The sequence below is a fragment of the Cibotium barometz genome, chromosome 33 (genome assembly GCF_041138505.1).
Source record: "Cibotium barometz isolate CiBa-2024 chromosome 33, ASM4113850v1, whole genome shotgun sequence".
Taxonomy (NCBI): domain Eukaryota; kingdom Viridiplantae; phylum Streptophyta; class Polypodiopsida; order Cyatheales; family Cibotiaceae; genus Cibotium; species Cibotium barometz.
This window is the reverse complement of record NC_141078.1, coordinates 5,584,562-5,610,457: the sequence shown is the minus strand read 5'-3', so window position 1 is coordinate 5,610,457 and position 25,896 is coordinate 5,584,562. Positions and strand designations below refer to the sequence as shown.

General features: G+C 41.4%; 1 protein-coding gene across 9 annotated transcripts; it reads left to right on the top strand.

Moving 5' to 3' along the window:
- Window positions 1-3,843: 3,843 nt before the first annotated feature.
- On the top strand, window positions 3,844-12,376 carry LOC147619220 (pentatricopeptide repeat-containing protein At4g39530-like). 9 transcript variants are annotated; one of them, XM_086772858.1, is made up of 5 exons: window positions 3,844-11,222; window positions 11,374-11,434; window positions 11,586-11,636; window positions 11,738-11,808; window positions 11,955-12,376. In XM_086772858.1, the coding sequence occupies exon 1, from the start codon at window positions 4,717-4,719 to the stop codon at window positions 8,161-8,163; it is 3,447 nt and encodes a 1,148-aa protein (XP_086628984.1). In that variant the 5' UTR covers window positions 3,844-4,716; the 3' UTR covers window positions 8,164-11,222; window positions 11,374-11,434; window positions 11,586-11,636; window positions 11,738-11,808; window positions 11,955-12,376. The 9 variants fall into 9 exon arrangements, with proteins under 9 accessions (XP_086628984.1, XP_086628986.1, XP_086628985.1 ...); XM_086772860.1 differs by having other exon boundaries at window positions 11,357-11,434; XM_086772859.1 differs by lacking the exon at window positions 11,586-11,636.
- The last annotated feature ends 13,520 nt before the right edge of the window (window positions 12,377-25,896 follow it).

The following is a 25,896-nucleotide window of genomic DNA, read 5'->3' as shown; positions in this document are numbered from 1 at the left end:
TATCACACAGCCTGTCATCCCACTGGCCGCATATCACCCATGATCTCACCAACCATGCCAGTGGTAAGTGTGGGGCCTATCCCCCAGGCGACGGGTCATCAGTGTCCACCGCCTCACTAGATGAGCTCGATATCTCAACACGGTCTCCCTTGATGAAAAAATACCTCGGCCTGCGATTCCAAAGGTGATCTCTACCCCACCCTCTTTGGATACGAGAGGTATGAGGGAGGGACAATCTCTCAAGTATCTGCACCATAGTATCACAGAACTCGAAATTTAAAGAGAGACATGCCGTCTGGAAGATGCACTTGAAGACTAAGAATCTTGACGGCGTCACCCTCTTCCTGCAATCATTCAATCATCAATTCAAATTATTCTAGTAAGTTATTTTATAAATCACCAAAACATATATTCCAAAACAATCTTTAATAACAAGTCTTAGGAACTAAGATCGGCTATGATACCTTAAAGTCACCCCCTTCCTAAATAGGGGAAACCTTTAAGATAGTCTACTAAGTCTAACTTGGGATAATTTCCTACTCATCGACACCTTGACCATGTAAGATAAAAGGATAGGATTAGTAGGTATGACCTAGTTCTATCTTGTAGGGGGAGTGTGGTTAAAGGATTTCTAAAATCGAACCACTTTTACAAAGTGATCAACTTTAACTTGGGCAACCTCTATTCTTGACTTCTAGGAAACAATGCTTTTTTCCTCATCTATGCAAGGCACATCCTTTGACCTAGTCCTCTAGAGTAGGGTTGCCTAGGGATTTATTTATGTAACGTAGTGCTTAAATTAATTTATAGTTACCCGACTAATAGGGTCCACCCGTCCATAGGACGTTACCGTCACGGCATTCCATCCTCCTACTTTCCACTCAACTCACGCATCAATTTATTTTCTAATTAATCCTGCCACACTATTTGACATAAATAAACAAGTTCCTTAATTAAAGGCCTTACACATGGTTTTTTTAAATAGTCTTTATCAATGATACACAATGTTTACAAACAAAGGGATAAAAAAATACTTACAATGTTCAAAATTATTCATAGCCAAATCCAAAGGGATAAAAAATAGATACAATGTTCAAAATTATTCATAGCCAAATCCAAGCTCTTTACTTTATTCTGTCGATGATCTAGAATTTGGCCTTCTAGCCTCTATAGACTAGGCAATCCCTATGAGACCATACACCTCATCGTGTTGGTGGTTGGCGAGGACTCAAGCCGGCCTATTGCTCTCTGAGGCTCCATCGCTTGATCCTCCCGTCCCTCAAAGGGATGTCTACGTGCCAAGGAGGGCTTATTCCCCGCACTATCTTGGGCCCATAGAACTAGGCAGCATCACAATATTCGCGTCCATTGGCGAAATCTTATTTTCCCAATGGTATGAGGGAAACCTTGGGTCAACAAGTCCGGGCCTCACTATCATCACCGCCCAGCTAAACAAGCACAGAAATAGGGTTAGCGTTGAGGCGGAGAGAAGATATACCTATACTTTTTAATTCAAACAAGATAACAATTTACAAACTAAACTCTAGAATATGACAAATTTCATCACTTTTCTTGAGAAAACAACAATTTCACAAAAACTTTGGTATAAAGAAAAGTGACGTTTTCTTTCTTGATTCCTTAAAATTAAAATTAAAGATTCAAAAAATCTCCTTTTAAATGATGACCAAGCTAACGTGGTCATTATTTCTTTGGAGAGATGGGGCAGCATCAGGAGCAACCTCACTAGACTCATTGATGTGTTTGTCTCTTGAGGTGATATTTTAGCGCTTTTGTGAAGGAGCCATTTACCCTCTTTCTTATAGCCCGCAATGTCACAAATTCAACGCTTCAATCGGATCACAATTTGGAGCTCGTTTGCTCAAGTTATGAGCAAAAAACCCCTAGGTGTGAATCACCTCTAAGAGGCTAAAAGCCCTTACTAAAGTCACCCCGCTAATGGTGGGGGGGGAGAGAGAGAGAGAGAGAGAGAGAGAGAGAGAGAGAGAGAGAGAGAGAGCAACTAAGGACACTCTACCCTCAAGGGGGAGAGGAGGCAAGAAATATTATGTAGAGGGCTTACTTGGAGATGGGAAAAAATGGCTTGCTGGAAGAGGGGTGTAGACGGTTGTCGGGGGTATAGTACCACACAGAGTGCCAGGTGCAGACTGTCGGGTGCAGGTGCTGTGCAGAGTTTCGGGTTTGGGTAGAGCAGGGTGGAGGTTTATATAGGTGCAGGTATGGGTATAGGTGCAGGTATGGGTATAGGTGCAGGGAAAGGGAGAGCCAAGCATGGGTGCAAAGGACGGTGTACGATGAAAGTACATCGACTTATGGCTTGGATGGGCCTGGGGAAAGGAATCGTACACCTGTGCGTGGGCAAAAGCTATGGTACTTATGTACCGTCCGGGTCAGAGTCAACATGGGTGTCCACATGGCGGTCAGTGGACCGTAAACTAGGGCGGTTGACTTTTGGTCCTTGTGCAGGCATTGTACGAGTGCTCGAGTGTGTGTACGACATCTTTTTGGGACGGGAACCCCTAATTTTGGGGCATTGGTCTTGATATGCATACTGGAGCGCCTGACGGTGCAAAATATTTTTTTCGAGAAAATGTTCGGGGTGTCTCCCTGGTCGTAGGGGTGCTAGTTGTTTGTCAATCGGACACCCAATTGTGCCTTTATTACGGCTTAAGTTTACCGTATTTTAACTGAAAATAACTAAAAATTTACATATAGGCTCGATTTGGTGTCCGTTTGGATGCTGTAAAATCCTATAATAAGGTAAAATCGTGTGTAGATTTCGAATTTGGACTTAGAATTCTATGATTCTAAGTGAAAATAGCTCATTTATTAAAAATTATTGATTTTTACATCATAAAAGACCAGAAATTCAGGGGCATGTATTATTATTAGAAGATGGGCATGTTACATTAGTCAGGTAACTTTTTAATAAATTAATTAAAGTGCTACGTTAGATAAATAAATCCATGGGCAACCCTACTATAGAGGACTAGGTCAGTGGCTGTGTGTTGCATAGATGAGGAAAAAAGCGTTGTTTCTAGAAGTCAAGAATAGAGATTGCCCGAGTTAAAGTTGATCACTCTATGAGTGGTTTGATTTTAGAAATCCTTTAAAAAGACCATGCTCCCCCTGCGAGATAGAACTAGGTCATACCTACAAAATGTATCCTTGTATCTTACATGGTCAAGGTGTCGACGAGAGTAGGAAATTATCCCAAGTTAGACTTAGTAGACTATCTTAAAGGTTTTCCCTATTTAGGAAGGGGGAGGACCTTATAGGTCAAAGTTTTTCTTCAATGGGGTCAACATAGTATTTTCTGTGAAAATGACTCCATTGCATCTTCTTTAGAGGCATGACCTCTTGGGGAAGGAACAATTGTAGGTTCTAGTCCACATTTGAGTGAGTGTAGATATCACCCTTGCGACATAGTAAGCTGCTCCTCAGTTATCTTGATAGGTTCTCTTCTTGTCCTCTCACAAAAGTTTGGGTCACCTTATAAGTTCTCTTTTGTAAGGAAATTTTTAACTTTTGGAGACAATTATCTAGTTAGATGAATGGGAATTTAAGATCCCACATATCAAAATTTTTAACTTTTGGAGACAATTATCTAGTTATATCAAAATTTCTTGAGGGAAACATCCGACCCTTTCTTATTAGTAATAAAGCCTTAATTAAATTATAGCTTAGCTAAAGAAGAATATATGCTTTAAGTGTGAAATTTATAGACAATTTTTCTTCTTGCAAAATTTTGATGTCAATTATAAGATTTGGTATGGAACCCTCTTAAACCTTTTGAAAAGGGTTTAATGTGGTAAAACAAGCACAGCTTAAAGTAGATAATTAATGACATTTTCTTCCCTTGAAGCCTGTCTAGGGCTCTTTGGTGTTTACACACGCCGCCCAATGGGTGTGGTGTGCTGTTCATTCAGGAGATGCCTGCCATGGAGGCCCCCTGAAAGGAGCGTAGAATGTGCCTTGTGAGGATGCTGTCGAGCCGCCTTTTGCTTTGCGCTGCAATCTATTATCGTGCCAGATCAGCTTCTGAGAGGGCGGCTCAACACTTCCATCGTGTATTTAGCATGATTACAGGAGCACTTTGTAAATGGTGGGACAATAGAAAGAGCAAAGTAAGGTCTTGATGGTGCACACATCCAGAGGAAAGCCTGTAGGTTGAGAAAGGTCTGTGTATGTGTAGTTCCATTCATGCAAAACTACATTTGTTTACAAACCCATCAACTAGCTAACTGCTTGGTACTTATTGGAATGTATTGGGTCCTTAATGTATAGAAAATTTATGAAAACATGGTAAGCCACATGTGAATAAGAAATTGGAAATCTAAAAAGTGCACTTTATGATATCACATGTAAATGTAATGGAACAGTATGAGTGGAAGAGTGGCTGGATTCATCATTCAAGAGTCAAGCAGAAAAAGAGAGGCAGGGATGGGAAAGGAGAAAGAGAAGGTTGGGATCAGAAGACATAAAGAGGGAAGGGAGAGAGTAGAGGTGCGAGTAAAGAGAAGGGTTGAAACTTAAATTGCTGTGATTCAGGGTTCAAAGCAGTTTGAGCTGCCCAAAAAAGTTTTTGATCCAGAAAAGTGTTTTGTATCCTGACCTCAAAGGCAAGCGTTTCCAGTAGCTATGCTTTGCCTTGAACTATAGAAACTTTTCTTGCGAGTATTAAGATGTACCTAAGCAATGATGGGGATCATGGTAAAATTATTGGATCATATGAGTCATGTTGAGTGTAAGCAGGTAAATTTGAAGGCTTCTAAATGTAAGCTTATAACCACAAAGCAGTGGGGGGATAGCCGGTGCAGTTCACATGTGGTGAAAGAAGAGTCGAGACACAAGGGATTGTTTGGGGTCAAGGCCTCCAACGGTAAGGCATGGTCAATCTCTGGATATCTTGCTTTAAGAGGGTCAGGAGACAAGGGTATGCCCATCCTAAGATCTAGAGTACATGTAGCTGCTTTTGAAGCACAAGAAGCGCTAGATGGCGGCAGTTGGGAGATGCTCAGCTCAGAGGAGGCACTTGCTTTTCTGGCCCAGATGATTGAGCTGCCCTTGATGGACAATATCATCTCCATCTTGCAGAAAATTGTAGAAAAGAAAGATCTACAGAATGCCAAGCGCTTGCACCTGCTCCTCCATATTTGTGGGTTGGACACACTTTATACAGTCAGAAACTATCTTGTTCAGATGTTTATAGAATGTGGAAGCGTGTCTGATGCATACCAAGCCTTCCGAAAAATAGTTCAACGGAATGAGTATTCTTGGATCTCTCTCATACAAGGGTCTATTGAAGGGGGGCATGCTGCCCTCCTGTTTAAGGAAATGCAACAAGATTGTCTGCAACCGAGTAGCTATATGCTGCTGGCTCTACTGAAAGTTTGTGCAAGGTCAAAGAGTGTCAATGAAGGCCAAGAAATACATTTTCAGATTGCTAAAGAGGGGTTTGAGGCAGACTTGTTTATTGGTAATGCTTTGGTGGACATGTATGCCAAGTGCGGTTCACTTGTGGAGGCAAGAGAGGTCTTCGACAACCTGCCGTTTCGAGATGTAGTCTTGTGGACTGCATTGATTGCAGGGTATGCGGAACATGGTCTTTATCAGGAAGCATTGAACTGCTTGGAACAGATGCGGTTGGAAGGTTTGTCACCAAATGCTGTCACGTATCTTTGCAGCCTGAAAGGTTTTGGCAGTGTAGGAGCCATAGACAGAGGTCACAAAGCACATGCTGATATTGTTAAGCAGGGATTTGAAAAGGATCTTTATGTTGGCAGTACACTGTTAGGTATGTATTCCAAATGTGGCTTCCTTGCAGAAGCACGTGGAGTGTTCAACAAGCTTCCGTTTCGAAATGCAATTTCATGGAATGCACTTATGACGGTATACACTGACAACATGTTTGGTCAGGAAGTCCTGAATTTACTGGAGCATATGCAGCTTGAGGGTGTATCCCCGGATGCTGTCACATTTGTTTGCAGCTTGAAAGGTTGTGGCATTGTAGGATCCAATGAGAGGGGCCAATACATACATGCAGAGATCACCAAATATGGGTTGGAAAGAGCTCCTTCTGTTGGCAACACTTTGGTGGACATGTATGCCAAGTGTGGGTTACTTGCAGAAGCACAGGATGTGTTCGATAAGCTGTTAGTTCAGAATGTGGTGTCATGGACTGCACTTATTACAGGGTATACTGAACACGGATTTGATGAGAAAGCACTGATTTGTTTTGAACAAATGCAACTGAGGAAGATATGCCCGGATGCTATCACGTTTGTTGGGAGCTTGAAAGCTGTTAGCAGCCAAAAAGACACAGGCAGAGGCCAAGAGTTGCACTTTGAGATCATCAAAGAGGGGTATGAAACAGATCTTTTTATTGGGAATTCTTTAGTGGACATGTATGCACAATCTGGTTTACTTGCCGAAGCGTGGGAAGTACTCACAGAGTTGCATGTTCGAGATGTAGTCTCATGGAATGCATTGATTTCCGGACATGTTGAACATGGGCTTGGTGAGGAGGCTCTGACCTGTTTGAAACAGATGCTGGAGGACTGCGTGTCTCCAAATGCTGTCACTTTCATGTGCAGCTTAAGAGCTTGTACCTGCATAGGCGATATAGGCAGGGGCCAGGAAATACATGCAGAGATTGCCAAAGAGGGATATGAAAATGATATATATGTTGGCAATACGTTGGTGGATATGTATGCCAAGTGTGGCTCACTTCTAGAGGCATCTGAATTGTTTGATGAGCTGCCAGTGCAAGATGTAGCTTCATGGACTGCGCGGATCTCAGGGTATACCGAGCATGGACTTGGTGCAGAAGCTCTAAACTCTCTGGAACAGATGCAACTGAAGGGTGTGTCTCCAAATGCTGCTACTTTTGTTTGCTCCTTAAAAGCTTGTGGCAGCATACGAGCCATAGGAAAGGGCCGAATATTACATGCTGAAATTGCCAGGGAAGGACTCGAAAGCTATCCTTCTGTTGGCAGCAGTTTGGTGGATATGTATACGAAATGTGGCTTGCTGGTGGAAGCACGGGATGTTTTTGATGAACTGTCCACCAGAGATGATGTCTCATATAATGCACTTCTCTGGGGATATGCTGAACGTGGCCACAGTGTGGAAGTGTTGAACTGCATGGAACAGATGAATTTTGAGGGTGTTGTACCTGATGGTGTCACATTTGGTTCTATCTTGAAGGCTTATGGCACTGTAGGAGCCATAGATCGTGGCCAAGAGATACACTCTGAGATTGTCAAAAGGGCATTTGAAAGAGATGTTTTTATTGGCAGTAATCTGGTAGATTTGTATGCCAAATGTGGCTTGCAAGCAGAAGCACGTAGCACGTCTAACAAACTGCCAATTCAAGATACAGTCTCATGGAATACTCTCATTGCTGGTTATGCTGAACATGGAGATGGTGAGGAAGCCCTTAACTGTTTAGTACAAATGAAGCTGGAGGGTATGTCTCCAAATGAAATCACATATGTTTGCAGCTTGAAGGCATGTGGGAGCATAGGATCCTTAAGTAAGGGTCGACAAATACACACTAGCATCGTCAAAGAGGAGTTTGAGAAGGATTCTTTTATCAGCAACACTTTAGTGGATATGTATGCCAAATGTGGCTCATTAACTGAAGCCCGGGAAGTGTTTGATGAGCTGTCACGTCGAGATGTCGTCTCGTGGAATGTATTAGTTGCAGGGTATGCCAGTCAAGGAGAGAGTGACCTGGTTTTCGACTCGTTTGAAAGAATGAGAGAAGATGGCATTGGGCCAAATGCAACTACATTTCTTAGTATCCTTACTGTCTGTAATCATGTTGGTCTCATTGATAAGGGCCAGCAGTATTTTGAAGTTGCTTGCAAAGAGCATGCCTGCATATTGACTATCGATCACCACAACTGCATAGTTGATCTTCTTGGCCGTGCAGGTCAGCTTGAAAACGTTCAGGTGATGTTGGAGCAGATGCCATTCCAACCTAACCTTGTGACATGGAGTAGTGTCATGGGTTCTTGTCGGAAGTGCAGGAATGTAGATCTTGGTAGATGGGCTTTTGATTGTGCTGTATGTTTGGATCAAAAAGAAGCTTCACCATTTATCTCAATGTCAAACATATATGCAGAGGATCAAATTTAGGGTGATTAAAATAAAAAGAGCCAAGGAATGACCAGCAGGGGAGCAAGTTCAACGCAACCTTGTGAACAAGTGCACGATTTCGTCATGGGAATACATGGCATCCCCATGAAAAGGACAAGTTTTCTATTTTTAGATGGTGCAAGCCACACAGAACAGTTGGTATGATGATGAGTGTCGTGAGACACGAGCACAGCTATAGCGTGAGATTGCCATTGGGTCTCACACGCATAAACAGGCCAGGATGATCTTTCGGCGCCTTGTGCGGAGGAAGAAACGAGCCTATCTGGCTAAGCTAGAGGAGGAGATCTACCAACTCTTCCTGGGGAAGGACAACAAGAGGGCATGGAAGATGTTTCAGGAGAGACAGCTTGGTACTCCGATTACTGCACCTGAGGCATGGCATACTTATGCTAGAGAGCTATATGATGCACCAGGACAGCCCCCCACCCCCCTTCCACTGGGAGAAAACCAGCAAATTCTCATTAGGACTATGCCTCAATTTATAGAGTTTACATCAAGCATCAAATCCCATTGATTTCTCCATGATTCACTCCCAGAATATCTCCACCCTTTTGCCTGATTCTCTCCACCTCTTCTCTTTTCCCTTAATATCTCCCAGAATAACTCCACACTTCCCAGAATATCTCCACACTTCCTAAATTCTCTCATGCTACCCTTTATTCTCTCCCAGTAGATTCTTCTCACCTTTTCACAGCCGGTTAGCAGCACCTTTTTTACTATGTGGATGGTGCTAGATGCGATAGACAGGTTATAGAATGGAAAGGCACAGGATCAAGCACTTCTCATATGCACGAGACACTTTGGCCCGCTCATCGTACATGTGTTTAATCGTGCCATTTGTGAGGGTTTCCCGACAAGCTGGACAGAGCATATTATTGTACCACTCTTTAAGAGTGGGAACCCCATGGTACCAGGCAACTGCAGGACGATCATGATTGGTCATTACTTGGTCAAATTATATGGCTCTATATTGGAGTCGGAGCTGAGCCGATGGGCAAAGAGGCATAGTCATCGAGCACATGGACAGGGTGGCTTCAGGAGAGGATTTACTACCTTGGATCACATATTGACACTTCGGGCACTTATTGAAGAGGGCAAGGCACAGAAGAGAAGGATATACTGCTGCATTGTGGACTTCCGCAAAGCCTTCGATACCGTACCACGTGCCAAGCTTATGCACAGATTGCATGACATTGAGGTACCCGAGGATATGCAGTGGGAGATATATGCTTTGTATGAGTCTGTGATGACAGGCAGAGGCCGAGCTCCAGGCGGACTATCTAATAGGGTGACCAGCACGATAGGGGTGAAGCAGGGATGCCCGCTATCGCCCACCCTCTTTGGATTGTACATTGATGCAGTCTCTGATTATGTAGACAGATTGGGAGGCCTAGGGGCATGCCTGGCAGGGGTGTTGATACCCATCTTGTTATATGCTGATGATATTGTTCTAATCTCAGATTCTCTAGAGGGACTACAGAGACACCTGGATGCATTACAGGCTTTCTGTGCGGATAGAGATTTGACAGTGAACCTTGGGAAAACCAAGGTTATGGTGTTTAACACCACACAGGCATGGGTGACGAGATCAGAGCCTCAGTTCACTTTCCGAGGGGAGCCGGTAAGGTCATATGTCTACTTGGGAGTTACTTTCACAGGACCGCGTTTCTCCCTGAAGGAGGCAGCAGCAGCTAGATTAGCTCGAGGGCATGCAGCCTTGGGGGCACTTGAGAGGCAGTGTGCACACATACAGTTTCAGGAGCCACGCACCAAATTGTGGCTATTTGATACGCTTGTCACACCGACCCTCCTGTACGGAGCTCCAATTTGGGGGCCTAGTATACATCACAACTCTCAGAGAGGGACAGATGAGGGATGGAGGCAAATGGAGAGACCACTGATTATGCTGATTGCCTGCATGATTCGGAGCAAATCATCAGTACCACGAGATTGTTCGGGCTGAGCTGGGTGCCCCACTAGTAGTAACCAAGGCCCTATTCCAGGCAGTTACCTTTTTACAGCGGCTATGGGAGCTCCCTCAGCAAAGGTACTTCCGTTTGGCATTGACCTCATCCATATAGTTGGCAGAGGATGGAGATACTCATTGGTACGCTCAGATGAGATCATGGTTTGACCTACATGGTTTGCGGATAGAGGCACCACCACCCTTTCAGTACAGTCTGGATTGTCCATTTTTGGATCTCACCCGCTCAGAGCAAAACCGCGTGATCAGGATGGATATCATTAGAGTGGACACAGAGAGGACATGGACTAGCCCCCTTGAGCCCTTGGGCACGAAAATGGCTCATTACAAGAGCCATTTTCTACACCTCTCACCGGATGATTTTATCACCCGCCCGGCGTACATGGATGTACACCTATCACATGGGATACATTGTGCCATTGGATAGATCCGGACCTCATCACACCAGCTGCGGATTGAGACAGGGCGATATGTGCATCAGATCGTGGATGACCGCATTTGTCAGCTATGCTACCAGGAGGTAGAGACAGAGGAACACTACATTTGCCGATGTACAGTCAATTATGAGATCCGAGGGAGATATCACTGCCTCTTCCGAGAGGGTTTTGGGCCGTTACACAGGGTCATGGAGTTTGAGGATCAGAGATGCCTGGGATTGTTTCTACTTAAGCTCAGGAGACACAGAGAGACCCTCTTGGCAGACAGGAGGCCTTGCCATGATGTACCTAGACAGAGGACCCTGACAGATTTCTTCGGCACCAGCACCAGCAACCCAGCCCACACACCTCCTGATACCTCCTCCATTGGGCCATCAGGGCACCGACCACGCTTCCAAGGAGTCACCATTGATAGAGCAGTTATCTTATGTCATGCTTGTCGGCCACGTCCACTAGGATCCTGAATACGGCATCCTCACCATCGCCAGATCAAAGCCATTATTGCTCGGCATCGGAGGCGCCTACCTCGCTTCTACGACCTCTCCATTCTAGACAGCCCCATGGCAGAGATACTTGATCTAAGGAGAGGGCAACACTTCAACTGATTAGCATACATAGTATTTTCTACTCAGTATCATCTTGGAGTCTTACAGTTCTGTTCTTATAACTGTAGGACAATCAGTTTATTGTACTTTTTAGTCTCATTTAGTTGTTCTCTTTGATGAGACACCAACTTCAGATGTACTCTCAGTTTTGGTCTCTATGCAGTGCTTAGGGCTGAAAGGAGACTACCGAGAGCTTCTGCATGTCACATTTTCTTTGTGCCAAGGTTGAGCCAACCCTCCCTCTCTCTCTCTCTCTATGTGATCAAATTTCTCAAGTTGGCAGAGCCCAAATTTGCGGTTTTGGTTGTGTGCTGGTGATCCATGAGTCACCCACCATATTTACGGGCTTGCTGGGTGATGGTGGTTTGCCCTCAGTTCCTGAAATAGCTGCCCCCTTCTCTGAAAGTGACCCTACCCTTTCTCAAGGTCTGGTTTGGTCTTGTTTTTCAAACTGCTGCTTTCATCATGTTAAATCAGGGGAATCAAGTCCTTTTGTGTGTGTGTTTTTTTTGCTTAACGTTTTGCAGTGCCAGTGAAGAAGCGATCTGGATTATGAGCTTCCATTGTCAGTGATTTAGAAGCCATCATTTGGCAAGTGGTATGGTGCTCTCCCTCTAGTATTCTCTCTCTCTCTCTCTCTCTCTCTCTCACACACACACACACACACACACACACCCATACCCACCCACCATACCCTCGCCTAGTTCTCTTTTGTCACCATTGAAGCGTGGTGTTTGCTTGTAGTCCTGTTGAAGGCTGCCATCATTTTGGGCCTTCTCTGAAGACTTGTGGGACGCAATGGAAGTGTGGAGCGCGTTGGGGACCTTTGGACTTTGGAGACTGGCATCGGCGCGTTGGTTCCAGAGGAATCTCATCTTGGATAGGTTGGGGAAGTACACGTAACATTTGTGTACGGCCTCGAGGTTGGGTGCAGTACACTGGCATCCCATAGAACCACCAGATTTCCATATGAACATAAAAGCAATGCCCTGAGAAGAGCGCTCTTCCCTTGTCACAACCCTTGTCTCCCCATATGGAGTAGGCGACACAGTTTCATGCCAAGGCTCTAGGTGACCCGCAAGGTGGAGCTACCACCTCTAGTGCTTGCACTGAATACTCCTAAGTAATATATCATTACCTAAGTGGGGTTGGCATTTTGGTCCAATGTGATGTCTTTATCTCATCATGTTATTTCATTTGTTGTAATGTGTACGTATCGATGGTTTACAAATTCGTCATATGGCCTTAATCCCTCTTAATAGTTAAGTTTAATTCCTTAAACACCCCAGACGGTTACAGGTAACCCATTTTTTAAATGTTTTCTTTCATTGGTATCTGAGATACAGCTGGCTCTTGTGCCCTTATCTAGATTATTTTCTTTATTGGTATCAGTGAGTATATAGCAAGGCCAACTAGAGTTATGCATTTCCTTTGTGGATGGATGAATTCTTGTACTCGTAGGGATCTTCTATGGAGATATGATTTTGCATTGATTCTAGATTGAATTTTTCAAAAGTTTAGGTCAATGTTTAAGAAGCCAAGAGAGATGTCACCATTTTGACATTTTCCATGTGCGGACAAGTTGTAGAGGACACTAGGACACCAAACAAGTTATGATGTACAAGCTTTGGAAATGGGAGATTATCCAGGAACCAGGGGCCAGGCACACTTGGTTTCATTGACCATGCTTGGTAGGATGACATGGATTTGTGGGAATGTACCTTTGCAGGCTTTGTAGGTCCATGGGAACAAGGTTTGAAGGAGGCACACGTGTGTTTTATGGTAACCAGTTCACTTTATTTTAATGACGACGGACACTTTGGATAAAAGACTGGACAACTTATAGCATGGGCACTGAGATTGGGATTACTCATGAGGGCACCAAGCTTTACTCTAATTTGTGCATGGATACTCTATTTTTTAATTGGGCATTCTTTTTTTACCTAGACTTTTAATGGTTGGACACACTTTAAAAAAGTGGTGATCATGCTTTTGGGGCAGATTTATGGCACAATCTCCCATGCATGAAAATATGCTGCCCTAATCTTTTGGGAGAAGGAGACCTTTTTAAAGGCTGTTTTCAGATGTGCAACAGCCAAACAGAATCTCTGCACCTGCCAGAGCCTGTTGTACCGCTGTTCGTACAGCTCTGTACATGCCCTTATAGTCCCGCATGGCGTTCGTACAATTTGCACCAGTGTCAATACAGCATCCGTACCACTTTTGTGCAGCCTTGAACTACTATTGAGCGCCCTGATTCTGCCCCTACTAGCTGAATTGTGATTGTACCAGTTGATGTGCTGTTTTTATTGGTTGAATTGCTTGAATTCAGTGCTTTTGGGCAAGAGAAAGAGGCACGGATATTTTTGATGTAACATTGGTTATTGTAATATAGATAATCTAGCCTTTCTCTAGTCAGGGAAGAGAGGAGGCCTCTAGGCTTGTACATATGAAGGCAATAAAATATTCAAGGGGGGGAATGGGGGGGGGGGGGGGGGGGGGGGGGGGGGGTGCGTGTGTGTTTGTGGAGGGGGTCAGCCCATTCAGGCCCCAGTGTGGTTTTACTTCTGCATCTCTTTTTTTTTTCCAGTTTGTGGTTCAAGTTTCTGTTGTGAATGTGGTTGTGGCCATCAGTAAGTTTTTTACTTGCATTATAGTCTAGTGTGAAAGCCCCTTGCTCGAGTTACACTTCAAGGGAGCTCTGAATGGATTTCTCTTTCAATTACAAGGAAGTCCCACATGAAAGCTTACACAAGAAAAACTCTAGGTGACAAAATTTAAAAATAGGCTTAAACTAGGGTTGCTTCTTGTGAGTATAAACCACCAGTTCTCTTAGGGCTGCACATGCATGGTAAGATCTCTCTTCTGAGCTGACATATGCAGCAAAAGGTGGAGCAGAGGTAGAGAAACAAGAATCTTAGGCTGCATGTACATGGTAAGGTCTCTCTTTTGAGCTGATATATGCAGTAAAGGGTGGAGCAGAGGTAGCTAGACAAGCAACTTATCTCAAAACTTAAACCGGCATGCTGCACATCCAGCAGAGGATTCATGCAGCACATTTAGCAAAGGTTGGACATAGCAACCAAGCTTAGAAAGAAATGTTGTTTGCATGATTGCTTATAATAGATGTATAATTTTCAGGAACCTGAGTAATATTATGATCACTGGACCTATACCAGGGTTTTTGGTTTCACTGCCTGCATTGCTATGTTTGTAAGTTTACATTCTGAGAACAATATCTGAACAGGCTAGGGAGGGGAAGTCTTTTTTTTCTTTGCACATCCTATGCGACCTATACCAGGGTTTTTGGTTTCACTGCCTGCATTGCTATGTCTGTAAGTTCACATTCTAAGAACAATATTTGAACAGGCTAGGGAGGGGAAGTCTTTTTTTTCTTTGCACATCCTATGCTTAACAATTTGTTTATCTATCCTTCAGGTCCTTGAGTAACAACAATCTTAGTGAGCCTATACCAGAAGCACTACTACTACAAAGCTACTATAGAGAGAGCAATTCTCTGTAGTATTGCTTCTTAGTGGGCCTATACCAGAAGCACTACTACAGAGAAAGCAATTCTTAGTTCTCTCATTACTCTCTAGGTCCATTAAGCACCCTCTGATGCTACTCTACATGTGGGCCAACAGCATTACTTCTTATGTCTGTGTCTTCTGTGCCTTCGTTAGAGCATACCAGCTACTTATCTCATCAAAGATAAAATCTCTGCATACTTGCATCTCATGAGTGGCAGGATTATAACATCTATAATCTTTCTGCTCCAAAGCATAACCAATGAAGATGTATTTCTTTGCCCTTGGATCCAACTGTGTTTTCACTTCATCAAGAACGTGCACATATATAATACACCCAAACAAGTGAGACACATGTGGTTTTATGCTTGTGAATTTTTGTCATGTAGTGGAGTCTTGTTCATAATGTAAACATTAGTTTGCTATTACTTCTACCTAAAAATAATTTGGTATATTCTTTTCAGACATCGAGGCGCATGTCACTTTTGTAATGTGCCTATTTTTCCTTTCTACAACACTTCTATTGCGGATACATGTAAATTGTCTCTTGATTTCTTACTTTCTCAAGACTCAATGTAGAAATGCTCTTCTCCACCATTTGATCTTAGGTATTTGACCTGCATGTAAATTGTCTTTTAATCGTGCTTTCTCAAGAAATCATTGAATTCAATAGAGAAATACTCTTCCCCACCCTCTGATCTTTGGCATTTGATCTGCATACCTTTTTCCTTCTCGACCAAGGCTTTGAATCTTTGAAAGTGAACAAATACCTTACTTTTTTTCTTTCATGAAATAAACCCACACTTTCCTAGTGTGATCAGTAATAAATGTAACATAATATCTGTAACCTGTAATCGCTGCAGTCTTGGTTGGTCCCCAGACATTCGGAGGTATAATACCCAATGGCCTTGTATTGACATGCTTTTCATGCGAGAAAGCATGTTTGGCCTGCTTTACAAAGTTGGCATGCTTCACATACTTTATGCATACCATAAACCTTAAACTTCGACAAACTTGCAACAGTATTTTGGGCATGCATAGACGTTAGCCTGCTGTATATTCACATGACCAATGTGCTTGTGCCATATGTCAATATCTATAATGTCATCTGTTCCATACACAAACATGACTACCTTCATCTCAGGTATGTTTACATTTAAAGTAACATCATTTAAAGTCAATGATGTTTACATTTAAAGTAACATCATTGACTTTTAAAATCTTCCATAAAACACTCTTCAAGATTGAACTTCACTTGCAGACCCTGCTCAACTATCTAGTCAACAGAAACCAAGTTCTTCATAATATTTGGAACACGAAGTACACTACCAAGTACTTCATTTTGCTATCTTGTATAGAGACAATGATACTTTATCAACATGCATAATGGGATATGCAGTATTAGCATCTGTTTATACATATCCTGGTTTTTTCATTTTCTACATATCTCTAAACCACTCACCACCATGATTGGTCATGTGTCTAGAGGCACCATAATCCAAATACTAAAAATCTTCCGATCTTAATACATCACCTGTTATGGAACTGAGCATATATTACATCACAAAAAGCTGCTCACTTATCATCACCACCCTGTTTACTTGATGATGTATAGTTGCCTTACTATAACTTTTTTACTTTTGCCGTCATTCTACTTTAGCAGTCCTTTGCCATGTGTCATGGTTTGTCCCACAGTAATAGTACTCTATGCTATTTGCACTCTAATTTCTTTGCCAACTTTGGCCTCTTTGACCCCCTTGTCTCCGCCATCCCAACGCCAAGATCGTCTACCTAGACACAACCACGGCCTCTTTGCATGTGTTGGACTAGATTGACCTTTTCTACCTGTTTGTACATTTGATTCCTACTCTTATTGCTATCCATGATTTTTGTTTCCTAAACAGCCTTCACCTTGGCCTCTAAATGATGATCTCTCTCTGCCACCACCTGTATTTGAGTATAGAAGGCTTGCTCATTTGAATTTCCAAAGGATGAACCTCCCCTAATATTCATCTCTTCTCATGGATGAGAAGAGCAATCAGTTCTTGAAAATCAAAAAAGTTCTCTCAAACTCCAAGGGAGGTCTGAAACTGGCTATATTCCTTGCCAAGACCATTTATGGTCACCGAAACCATATCATCACATCTATTGGGAGTGCTCCAATAGAATTAAGGCATCTGTAAGCCCTTTAATCTTCACTGAGTAATCATTTATACCCAGTTCATCTCTCATCACATTATGTAGCTCCTACTTTAGGTCTATCTTTTAAGCTTGAGTGTTTATGTATATCTTTACCTAGGTGTCCCAAGCCTCCTTAGGCATTTATGCATCCTGTATATGCACAATCATAGAATTTGTCACACTGATAACAACTAATATAACACATTTCTGGCTCTTTCATGTCATGCTTTATATCCTACACTTCCTACAAGGAAATTGGTCATCCTATACTTCCATGCTTGGAAGTTATTCTTATCTAACTTTCCACTCACAATTTGGGATAAATTGTCAAACATGATTACTTGTAGAAACTTACTAAATGGTGCGTTCTAAAAACTTTTATCCAACCTGTAATCTCCAACACTGCGGTATTGTAAACGTACTATACATCAAACTGTATGTGAACTAGTCACATAAATGTACATCCACTAACACCTGCAACACTTAGATTCTCTGCAAAGACTATCTAAAAACTAAAATGTATGTGAACCAGCCACATAAACGTACATCCACTAACACACCTGGAACACTTAGATTCTCTACATAGACTGCCTAAAAACCAAATTTGCTACAACTTTGCACTGAACCAGAAATTGGGCACACAGTGAAAGTCAACACTTCACAGAATGCCTATAAAAAACTTGAAGAGCCAAAACGGGGCCCGAAATATGCTCGAAGTGCACTGAAACACACCGAAATGTAGCTAACTACACTCAATAAGTCTTCTTCCTTTACCCAGGAGGATGCCTCAATTTGAGATAATATCTGTCTATAGCTCTCACACTATTAAAGGTATTGCTCCAAAGGCAAAGGGGGAAAGAGATGGAAATATCCTTATCTGTGTACTGCTTCCTCGCTTGCCTCCTTAACTCTTATATGAATCGGAGCTCTAATATACCATAAAGTGAATGCGAGCGAGCGAGAGAGAGAGAGAGAGAGAGAGAGAGAGAGAGAGAGAGAGAGAGAGAGAGAGAGAGTTCCTTGCAAGCACATAAGAGAGAGCTTGAGTTCCTTGCTAGTAAACAAAAACATATATAAGAGAGAGCAAGACACAAGGGAGAGATGGATGGCTGAATTTTTTTCTATCTTCTTATCTTCTCTACAACCATAAACTAAAGAGATAAGAGTACATACTATAAGGAAAAGTACTTTACTATAACATACAATGGTCGTTCCATAGTGTAAACTCGATTATATGAGCTGGTTGTTATAACTATGCCATACTCTAGTAATCCAAATATGGCTATCACACAGCCTGTCATCCACAGGTGGCATATCAACCATAATCTCACCAAAGGCTAGATCCCATGCTAGCACCTATTTTCCAGACCATGAAGAATTTGGAGTATGTGTATGGGGAAAACTGCATGTCAAAAATCAGACCATATGTTAGGAGCATTAAAAGAACTTCAGAGATGTCAAATGAAGAAGACGCAGTGGTGAATACAAAAGAATTGTCACAAGGGATCTGCAAAGGGTAGCGTATTCAATTGAGGAGTCAAACAGGGTTGCCAGAAATCACAAGGCCCTTATTGATCCTCTATTTTTGACTCCCTTAGTTCAAATTTCTGAAGAGAAAGATATCAATGGATCTCCAAGCTTTAATCAAAAGAAGGGTTTTAAGTTGAAGATGAGCAAAGGGAAAGATATTAGGAGGGACTTCTTGAGATTTCAGGGAAACTTGAAAAGCAAGATATCACCCATGCGAGTCATCAATGTCTGTAGTAGCACTAATTGAGCGCTTAATATCTTAACCAGTCCACAATCTCGTGTAAAAAAGCGTGTGTTTGGACACGTGAGTCGTGACAGATGTGGGCCGTGAGTTGGACACATGAACCTACAGATGTGAGCCTGGGGTTATGTATACTTAATATAGTATTGACCATAAAGACTTATACGGACACACCTACCAATGTCCTTGGAAGATTTTCTTGTCATACAATTTGTACGAGCTACAAATTCCAAGAAAATTTCTTTTCCTTAGTAATTATTGGAGAATTAAGTACACTTATTATCCCAATAATTACACACCAACCCTATCATAAAACCAATTCCTAGATTTGTGTGCCCTAGATAGGCTCATTTCATAATACAAGGTAAGTACGTAAGTCAAGTTCATATAAAAAAGGCATGAGTCTACTTACATGAACCTAGACATGTGAGCCTGGTCACATGAGCCAGAGACGTGCACCTGCATACGTGAGCCTAGACACATGAGCTTAGAGACATGAACTTGTGTATGTGAGTCCAAACATGTGATCCTGCAGATGTGAGCCTACAAACGTGATCTCGGAGACATGAGTCTAGAGGTATGAACCTGGAGACTTGAACCTAAACATGTGAGCCTAATAGCATAAAAGAAATTTTTTTTTAAAAATCTTTTATGCCTAATAGTATAAAACAAAATCAACTTTAAAAAAAAACTTGTCTAAAACCATTTTCAAACTTGATCGAGAAACACCAAGGACATTTGATGCGAACCTGATTTGGACTAATTATTAGAATCGATAATATAGACACTTACAATGCATCAAACTAGACCTCCTTAAACCCACCAAGCCTTCAACCCTAGCAAACGACCAACACTTTAGAAGAGTGCTCCTCTATTATAAATAAGAAGGCTAGATTCCTTTGGATCCACCTCAAGCGAGGAGATCTAGGAGGAAATGATCTAACAAAACACAAACGTAGGAATAACCAAACCCCTCGAAATAGGATATGCCAATAGGTCTTCAAGCTCTCGATTCGCCAACTACTGGCTTTGTTAATGCTGCCTTAAAGGAGGCATTTAACCATCCTTTTTTTAGGTCAAGCTCCAGTGAAAGGAGCTGGAGTAGGACCTAGAACGTCAAGGTCAGAGGAAGCAGTCAAACCATTTTAGATGCCACAATGTTTCAAATATTTGGTGTCGATCTCTTGAGCTGGGTTTATCCCCCTAAGCAGACCAAGACTATTAAGTTGTCCTAACAACCTTAGTTATGGTAATCAAAACATGCCTCTTTTGTTGTACCACCAAGGATAAATGTTCCACAAACACAATAGCAAGCACGTACATCAAGAAAAAAGCTCTATCTTTGACCTTAATGCCAGTAGCCCAAGAGCCAGAGGCATAAGACCCAATGGCTGTATCAGCCCCTAAAAAGGCTAATGAACCAAAACTAGAGGTCCAAAAGAAGAAGACCTTGAAGAGCACATAGAAATGTAATGCATGATTAGATTAGTTTTCAAGGGCAATGACGTCATGACCATTGAAAGTGGTTTGGATCATAGCTCTGAAGCTACCTCCCTCATGGAGTGATCTGTTGCTCAAGCCAGCTCTTCCCAAAGGAAAGAAACCTATTGACTACCCAAACCTTCCAAAGAAACTCAAACAATACCCTAAGTCTTTGTTGGAGAAAGAGTGGATGAAACAAGCCCAAGATCTTGTAAGGAAGGTGCAGAGGCCAAACTAGAGCTAGTACTTGAGCAAGTGGTTGAGTATGAACCATTGACCCTACCTGAGCTAATATCTGACTCCATTCTAGAGCGAATCATAGAACCAAAGAGGGAATCTCAATGCCTACCTAAGGGCCTTGACCGAGACCATAACCATCCTAAAGAGGTTGCAAAAAGATCCAATTTATGGAGCCTTTACCTCTGGAACCAATCCAACCAAATTTTGCATTACTAGATGCAGTGAAGAGGATTCAAGGAGGTGAAATTTGGCCTTCCATGGGATATTCACCATAATATTTTCTCCGATGTGATAGGTGACGATTTCATTTCGACCCCATCAGAGGCATTGCCTCCTAAAGAAGGATCAATGCACACCCCATACTACACATTAGTAGGCCCAAGCCCACCTTTGATTGAGTATTAGCTAAGTAAGCGTGGAAACCACACTTAGCTAAGTAAGCATGGAAACCACACGAGGGACATAACAGGCCTCACAGACTTCTTATCCTTGAAACTCCGAGTCTAACAAGTTCTCTCTTATAAAACAAAATTCTCAACTTTGGAGAGAATTATCAGTCTGGATGAATGGGAATTTAAGAGCGTACACACGAAGAACTAGAGGAGAAAGAGGATGAACCATGGCCTCATTGAGCAACCTCCTTCCATGGCTAAAACCAAAGGATAGCCAAAAGTGCCCATGAACAACCTGGGACTCTATTTTGAAAGCGAAAAAATGAATATAGTGTTACTTGTCGTGTAAAAGGGACCTACAGTCTTTGTAATCTTGGATGGTGGTGCCGGTGTTAGCATAATCACCAAGGATTGTTGGGAGGCCTGGGATAGTGCACCACTCATAGAAACAAGCCTTGTAGTGACGCTTACCGATGGGAACATAGGCACCCATTAGGCATCCCACAAGATGCAAAGATCAAGACCTTTGTATTAAGCTTCCACCGCACATTTGTGGTGATGTATATTAAGAGAAGAGGGTCATACATAATGATCCTCAGAAGGCCTTACATGAGAGAAGTAAGGTTTGTTCATGGTTGTAAGAAATCAGTCACATCTATAAATGTAAAGGAAACTAGTCCTTGAAGATAAACCTAAAAACATAGAAGACTCATTCCATGGGTCGATGAGGCATTCTTGCTAATGAGTTTGACACAATTGTAGGAACCACTTTAGTAAATATGTGTAAATATTGCAACAAGTTTTTGGATAGTGAAGATATGAACAAGGACGTGATGCCTTAGAGGACTGGGTGACAACATGGCTTGGTGACAACCATGGACACTCTTCCCCAGAAACTTGGGACAAGGTTTACAAGATTAGACGATGCCAAAATCACATCCCTGTTCGTACTCGATGCAAACCAATAGTAGTGGAACTGGCTTGCCTTGAGTTAGAGTTCCCCCAAAAAGACCATCCAGCTACGTGGCCCACCTTGGTTGTTGACACCAGAGTTAGCCACAACATTTGTCTTAGGAGATGTGGACCTCATTAGGCCACCTAACCCTTGCTCCATCCATAACCATTATCACGTTTCTAATTGATGATTGTTTCTTGTTTTGAAGTGGATTTTTTAATTGAATCTAAACTTACGTCATGCCAATTTTATATGACCTGGTCAAGGTACATTGAAAGAGAGAATCATCAAGGTGATGGACCGTGGCCCTGGATTGCATCGTCAACAAGCATAAAAGGACCATAACGCTCAATCTCCCCTTCTGAATGGTTAGAGTATACTTGGGTGGATGAGGCTACCCTGAACCTATCGACATCCCAAGCCTTGTCCTCCACTTAAGAACCACCACCTTAGGTAACCTCTAAAATTACACAACACTCTCTCCTCGTTGCATCCCTTTAAACCATTATGGAGATCCTAACCTTGCCACTACAAAATGAAGACACCCCCCAAACCTCAACGTCAGTAACCCTTCAAGGGAGGTCACCAAGAAAGAATGGGTACCCAAGAGTACCTTGGATAGCTAGGGAAAGTATGATACCCATGTAAGGACTTGGTAGAGCCACTACCATTTGGTCCATAGTCCAACCATGATTAGAGAAGATCTACCAAGCAAGAGCACCACTTTCAAAGCTCTTCTATTACAAATCTTTAAAATCTTGCTATTTAGAAAACTATAAGGCTTACAATGGGAAAGCTTAAAAACATTTACTACTTTTAAAGCTTATATATATTAAAAGCTTGATAAAGCTTTAAGCACTACATTTAAAAAGCTTTAAGCTTTCTCATTTAAAAGAGTAAATGCTTTGTTATTTAAAAGGTACGAGGCTTACTTTTTTTTAAAGCTTTCAAAGTTATAAAGCTTTAAACCCTTATAAACTCAAAAGTTTTAAAATGCTCTACAAGCGCTAAAGCTTTAAAAGCTTTAAACTCCTACAACCCATAGGCTCTCTCTATTGAAGCTTAAAAGATTTTCTATTTTAAAGCTAAAAAAGCTTAATACTCTAAAGTTTTTCTTAATGCTTTTATTCAAAAGCTTTAAAAACTTTATAGTCTTACTTTTTAAAGCTTTTGGATAGTTCAAGGTCTTAGCTGTAGCAAAAGATCATAAATTTCATAGGCTTCATAATCAAAGCTTCCAAAAAGGGGTATAACTCAAGCACAAGGCTTTAAGCAAATTTAGCATCAAAGATTACTATTTTGAGCATCAAGGCAAAAAAAAAAATTCAAGATTTTTCTTGCATTTTGGAGATTAAATCAAGGGTTTCAAGGGCAATACATCATTGCTTTTTGGAGATTTTTCTAGCATTTTGTTTGTCAAGGTTTTCAAGGGCAATACATCATCAAGGCTCTCCATCATACGGGCTTCTTAGACATCTTTTTCTGCATGAGTCAATCATAAGGACGATGACCTTTAACTTGAGCAAGGGAGTAAATTCTAAAAATGAAGGTATTTTTTATCCAAGTATACTTAAAACCTATTATAATGAAAGGAGACTTAAGTCTGTAGAGACTAATCTTATGGTAAAGTTAGCTCTTAGATTTTATGGACCTTTCAAGGTAATTGCAAAGATAAATGATAATGTATATAAGTTGGAGCTACCCTCTAATTGGCATATTCATAATTATTTTCACATTAGTTTGCTAAGACCTTTTAAAGGACCTCTATCTTCTCATCCTATATTAGAAGAACCTCCTAAATTAGTAGACGAAGAAGAACATCTTGTGCCCGAGTCTATCATTGACCATGGGACTATCACCACACACACAAGCAACACTTATGCTATGTATCTTGTGACTTTCAAGAATAATCGTATTGAAGATACTAAATGGATGCCATAAAATTTTTTCGATTCTTACCAAAATCACATCCACTAATACCATCCATGCAATTGAGGTCAATTGCAACTCGAGCAGCACGAGAGAATGTTAGTCATAACTTCTATGGGGACGTCCATTATTTTATTTTTCAAGAATATTTTATTTTAGATGTGCCTTTTATTTATATCATTTTCTAGGATTAATGCGTTTAGTTTTCTATGTGTGCTGGTATGATATAGTGAGGATTAATGTGTTTAATCGGTTGTGTGCATTAACTAATATTATTTTGGATGTAGGCAAAGATTGAGAGATAGATTATGTATTATGCGCGGGTAGGTGGAATATGTGTTGGACCACTATGAGATATTTTGGAAGACATATGAGCACTTATTCTAGTTTCATATTTTGGCATTAGTATCTTTGTAAGGCTAAGGTCTCGAACCTTTGTATATACCAATTAGTATTTAATACTTTTGGTCTCAAGAATTTATATTTGTAGCTTGCTATATTTTTTGTAAGAGCTTTTATACTCAAATTCTCAAAATAACTTATGCTTTATTTTTGGAGTTATATTTTTGAAAAGCAAGATTTTAATACATATAAATATAGGTGATGGGTACAAGGACTAGACTCATGCAGGGAAGATTCAACCCTCTCAACGGTGATCTCTTTCTTGATTTTCAATTCTCTTATTTATTTAATTTTGTTTATCAAGATTTATGATTTTAATTTATGCAGTATTAGAATTTCTTCTCCAAGTGTCATAAAGATCGTGTCAGTATTTGTGGTAAAATGCCAACCACTATATTTGGTGGTTCTTGCTACTTCTTATTATATCGATGAATTTGGTAGGAAGATGTGGCTGTACTGTCTTTGGAATAAGGTTAAAAGCTTTTGGGAAGTTCAAAATATGGCTTGGCTTGGTCAATAAGTAAGAAAAGAACTTGAAAAAGTTTTGAATAGATAAAAAAGGAGAATCCACATCAAGTGAGTTTAATGCCTATTGCTACGATCATGGATTAAGAGAGATTTGATAGTTCCTGATACTCCATAACATAATAGTGTTGTAGAGACTAGGAATCATATAATTGTAGAGATTGCATAGAGTATGCTCAAAGGCAAAGGATTACATAATTCTTTTCGGGTGATCGAGGCAGTTCAAATTGTAGTGCATATCCTTATAGCATGAGTTACATAAAGGCAGTGAAGGGCATGATACCTAAAGAAGCTTATTGAGGTAAGAAACCCTCAGTTACATATTTGAGGATGTTTGGTTGTTGTGAGTTTTTTGTGCATGTTCCAAACTCATCTAGAACTAAGTGGAATCTAAGACTAGAGAGTGTATCAGAACTAAGTGGATTCCAAGACTAGAAAGTGTATCTGCGTTGGGTACATGGAGTCAAAGTCTATGACCTAAAGGCAAAGAAGATAATTTTCAGCTGTGATGTGGTATTTGAGGAACAACCTCATCAGGTGGAGGAGAGGAGCTTTGTCTACACTATTCTTCACAAAAAAGAAATAGCCCACAAGATAACCACTAGTCACAGTACCAACTCTATAAGAAGTGGATTCATTACATGATGAAGAAGAGAAGCCTGTAGCACCATATAAGGAGCAATATCTCAAATAGATGAATTAACGTTTGGATGGGAAGCTCCACTGGCAATCACAGAAGAGCCAATTGCTGTTTGGAGATCCAAGAGAATAGAGGAGCATAAGAGAGCATCCACTCACATTGTCAATATGGCCTTGATGTGGATGCAATAGTGAAAGTATAGGAGCCAACCAGCTTGGAGGAATCATTAGTAGATCCAAACTAGAGGGCACCCATGGAGTTAGAGTTAGCCTCAATTCTTAAAAACCACACTTGGGATCTTGTGGATTGTCTTGCAAATCAAAAAGTTATTGGCATCAAGTGGGTTTGGAAGACTAAGTACGAGTTTTGATGGTACATTGGATAAGTACAAGGTAAGGCTGTGAGCGAATGGTTTTGCATAGGTCAAAGGATTCGACTTTTAGGACACATTTCCCCCCACAACTAGACTAACCACTATTTGGACACGATTCAAATAATACTTTTCTTGTCACTCAAGGGAAGTGGCCAATATTGCAAACGAATGTGAAGTCAACATTTTGAACGGCCATCTCAAGGAGGAGGTTTATGTCATGGAGCCACTCGGGTTTGAGTTCGGAGAAAAAAGCATGCAAACTCCGAAAG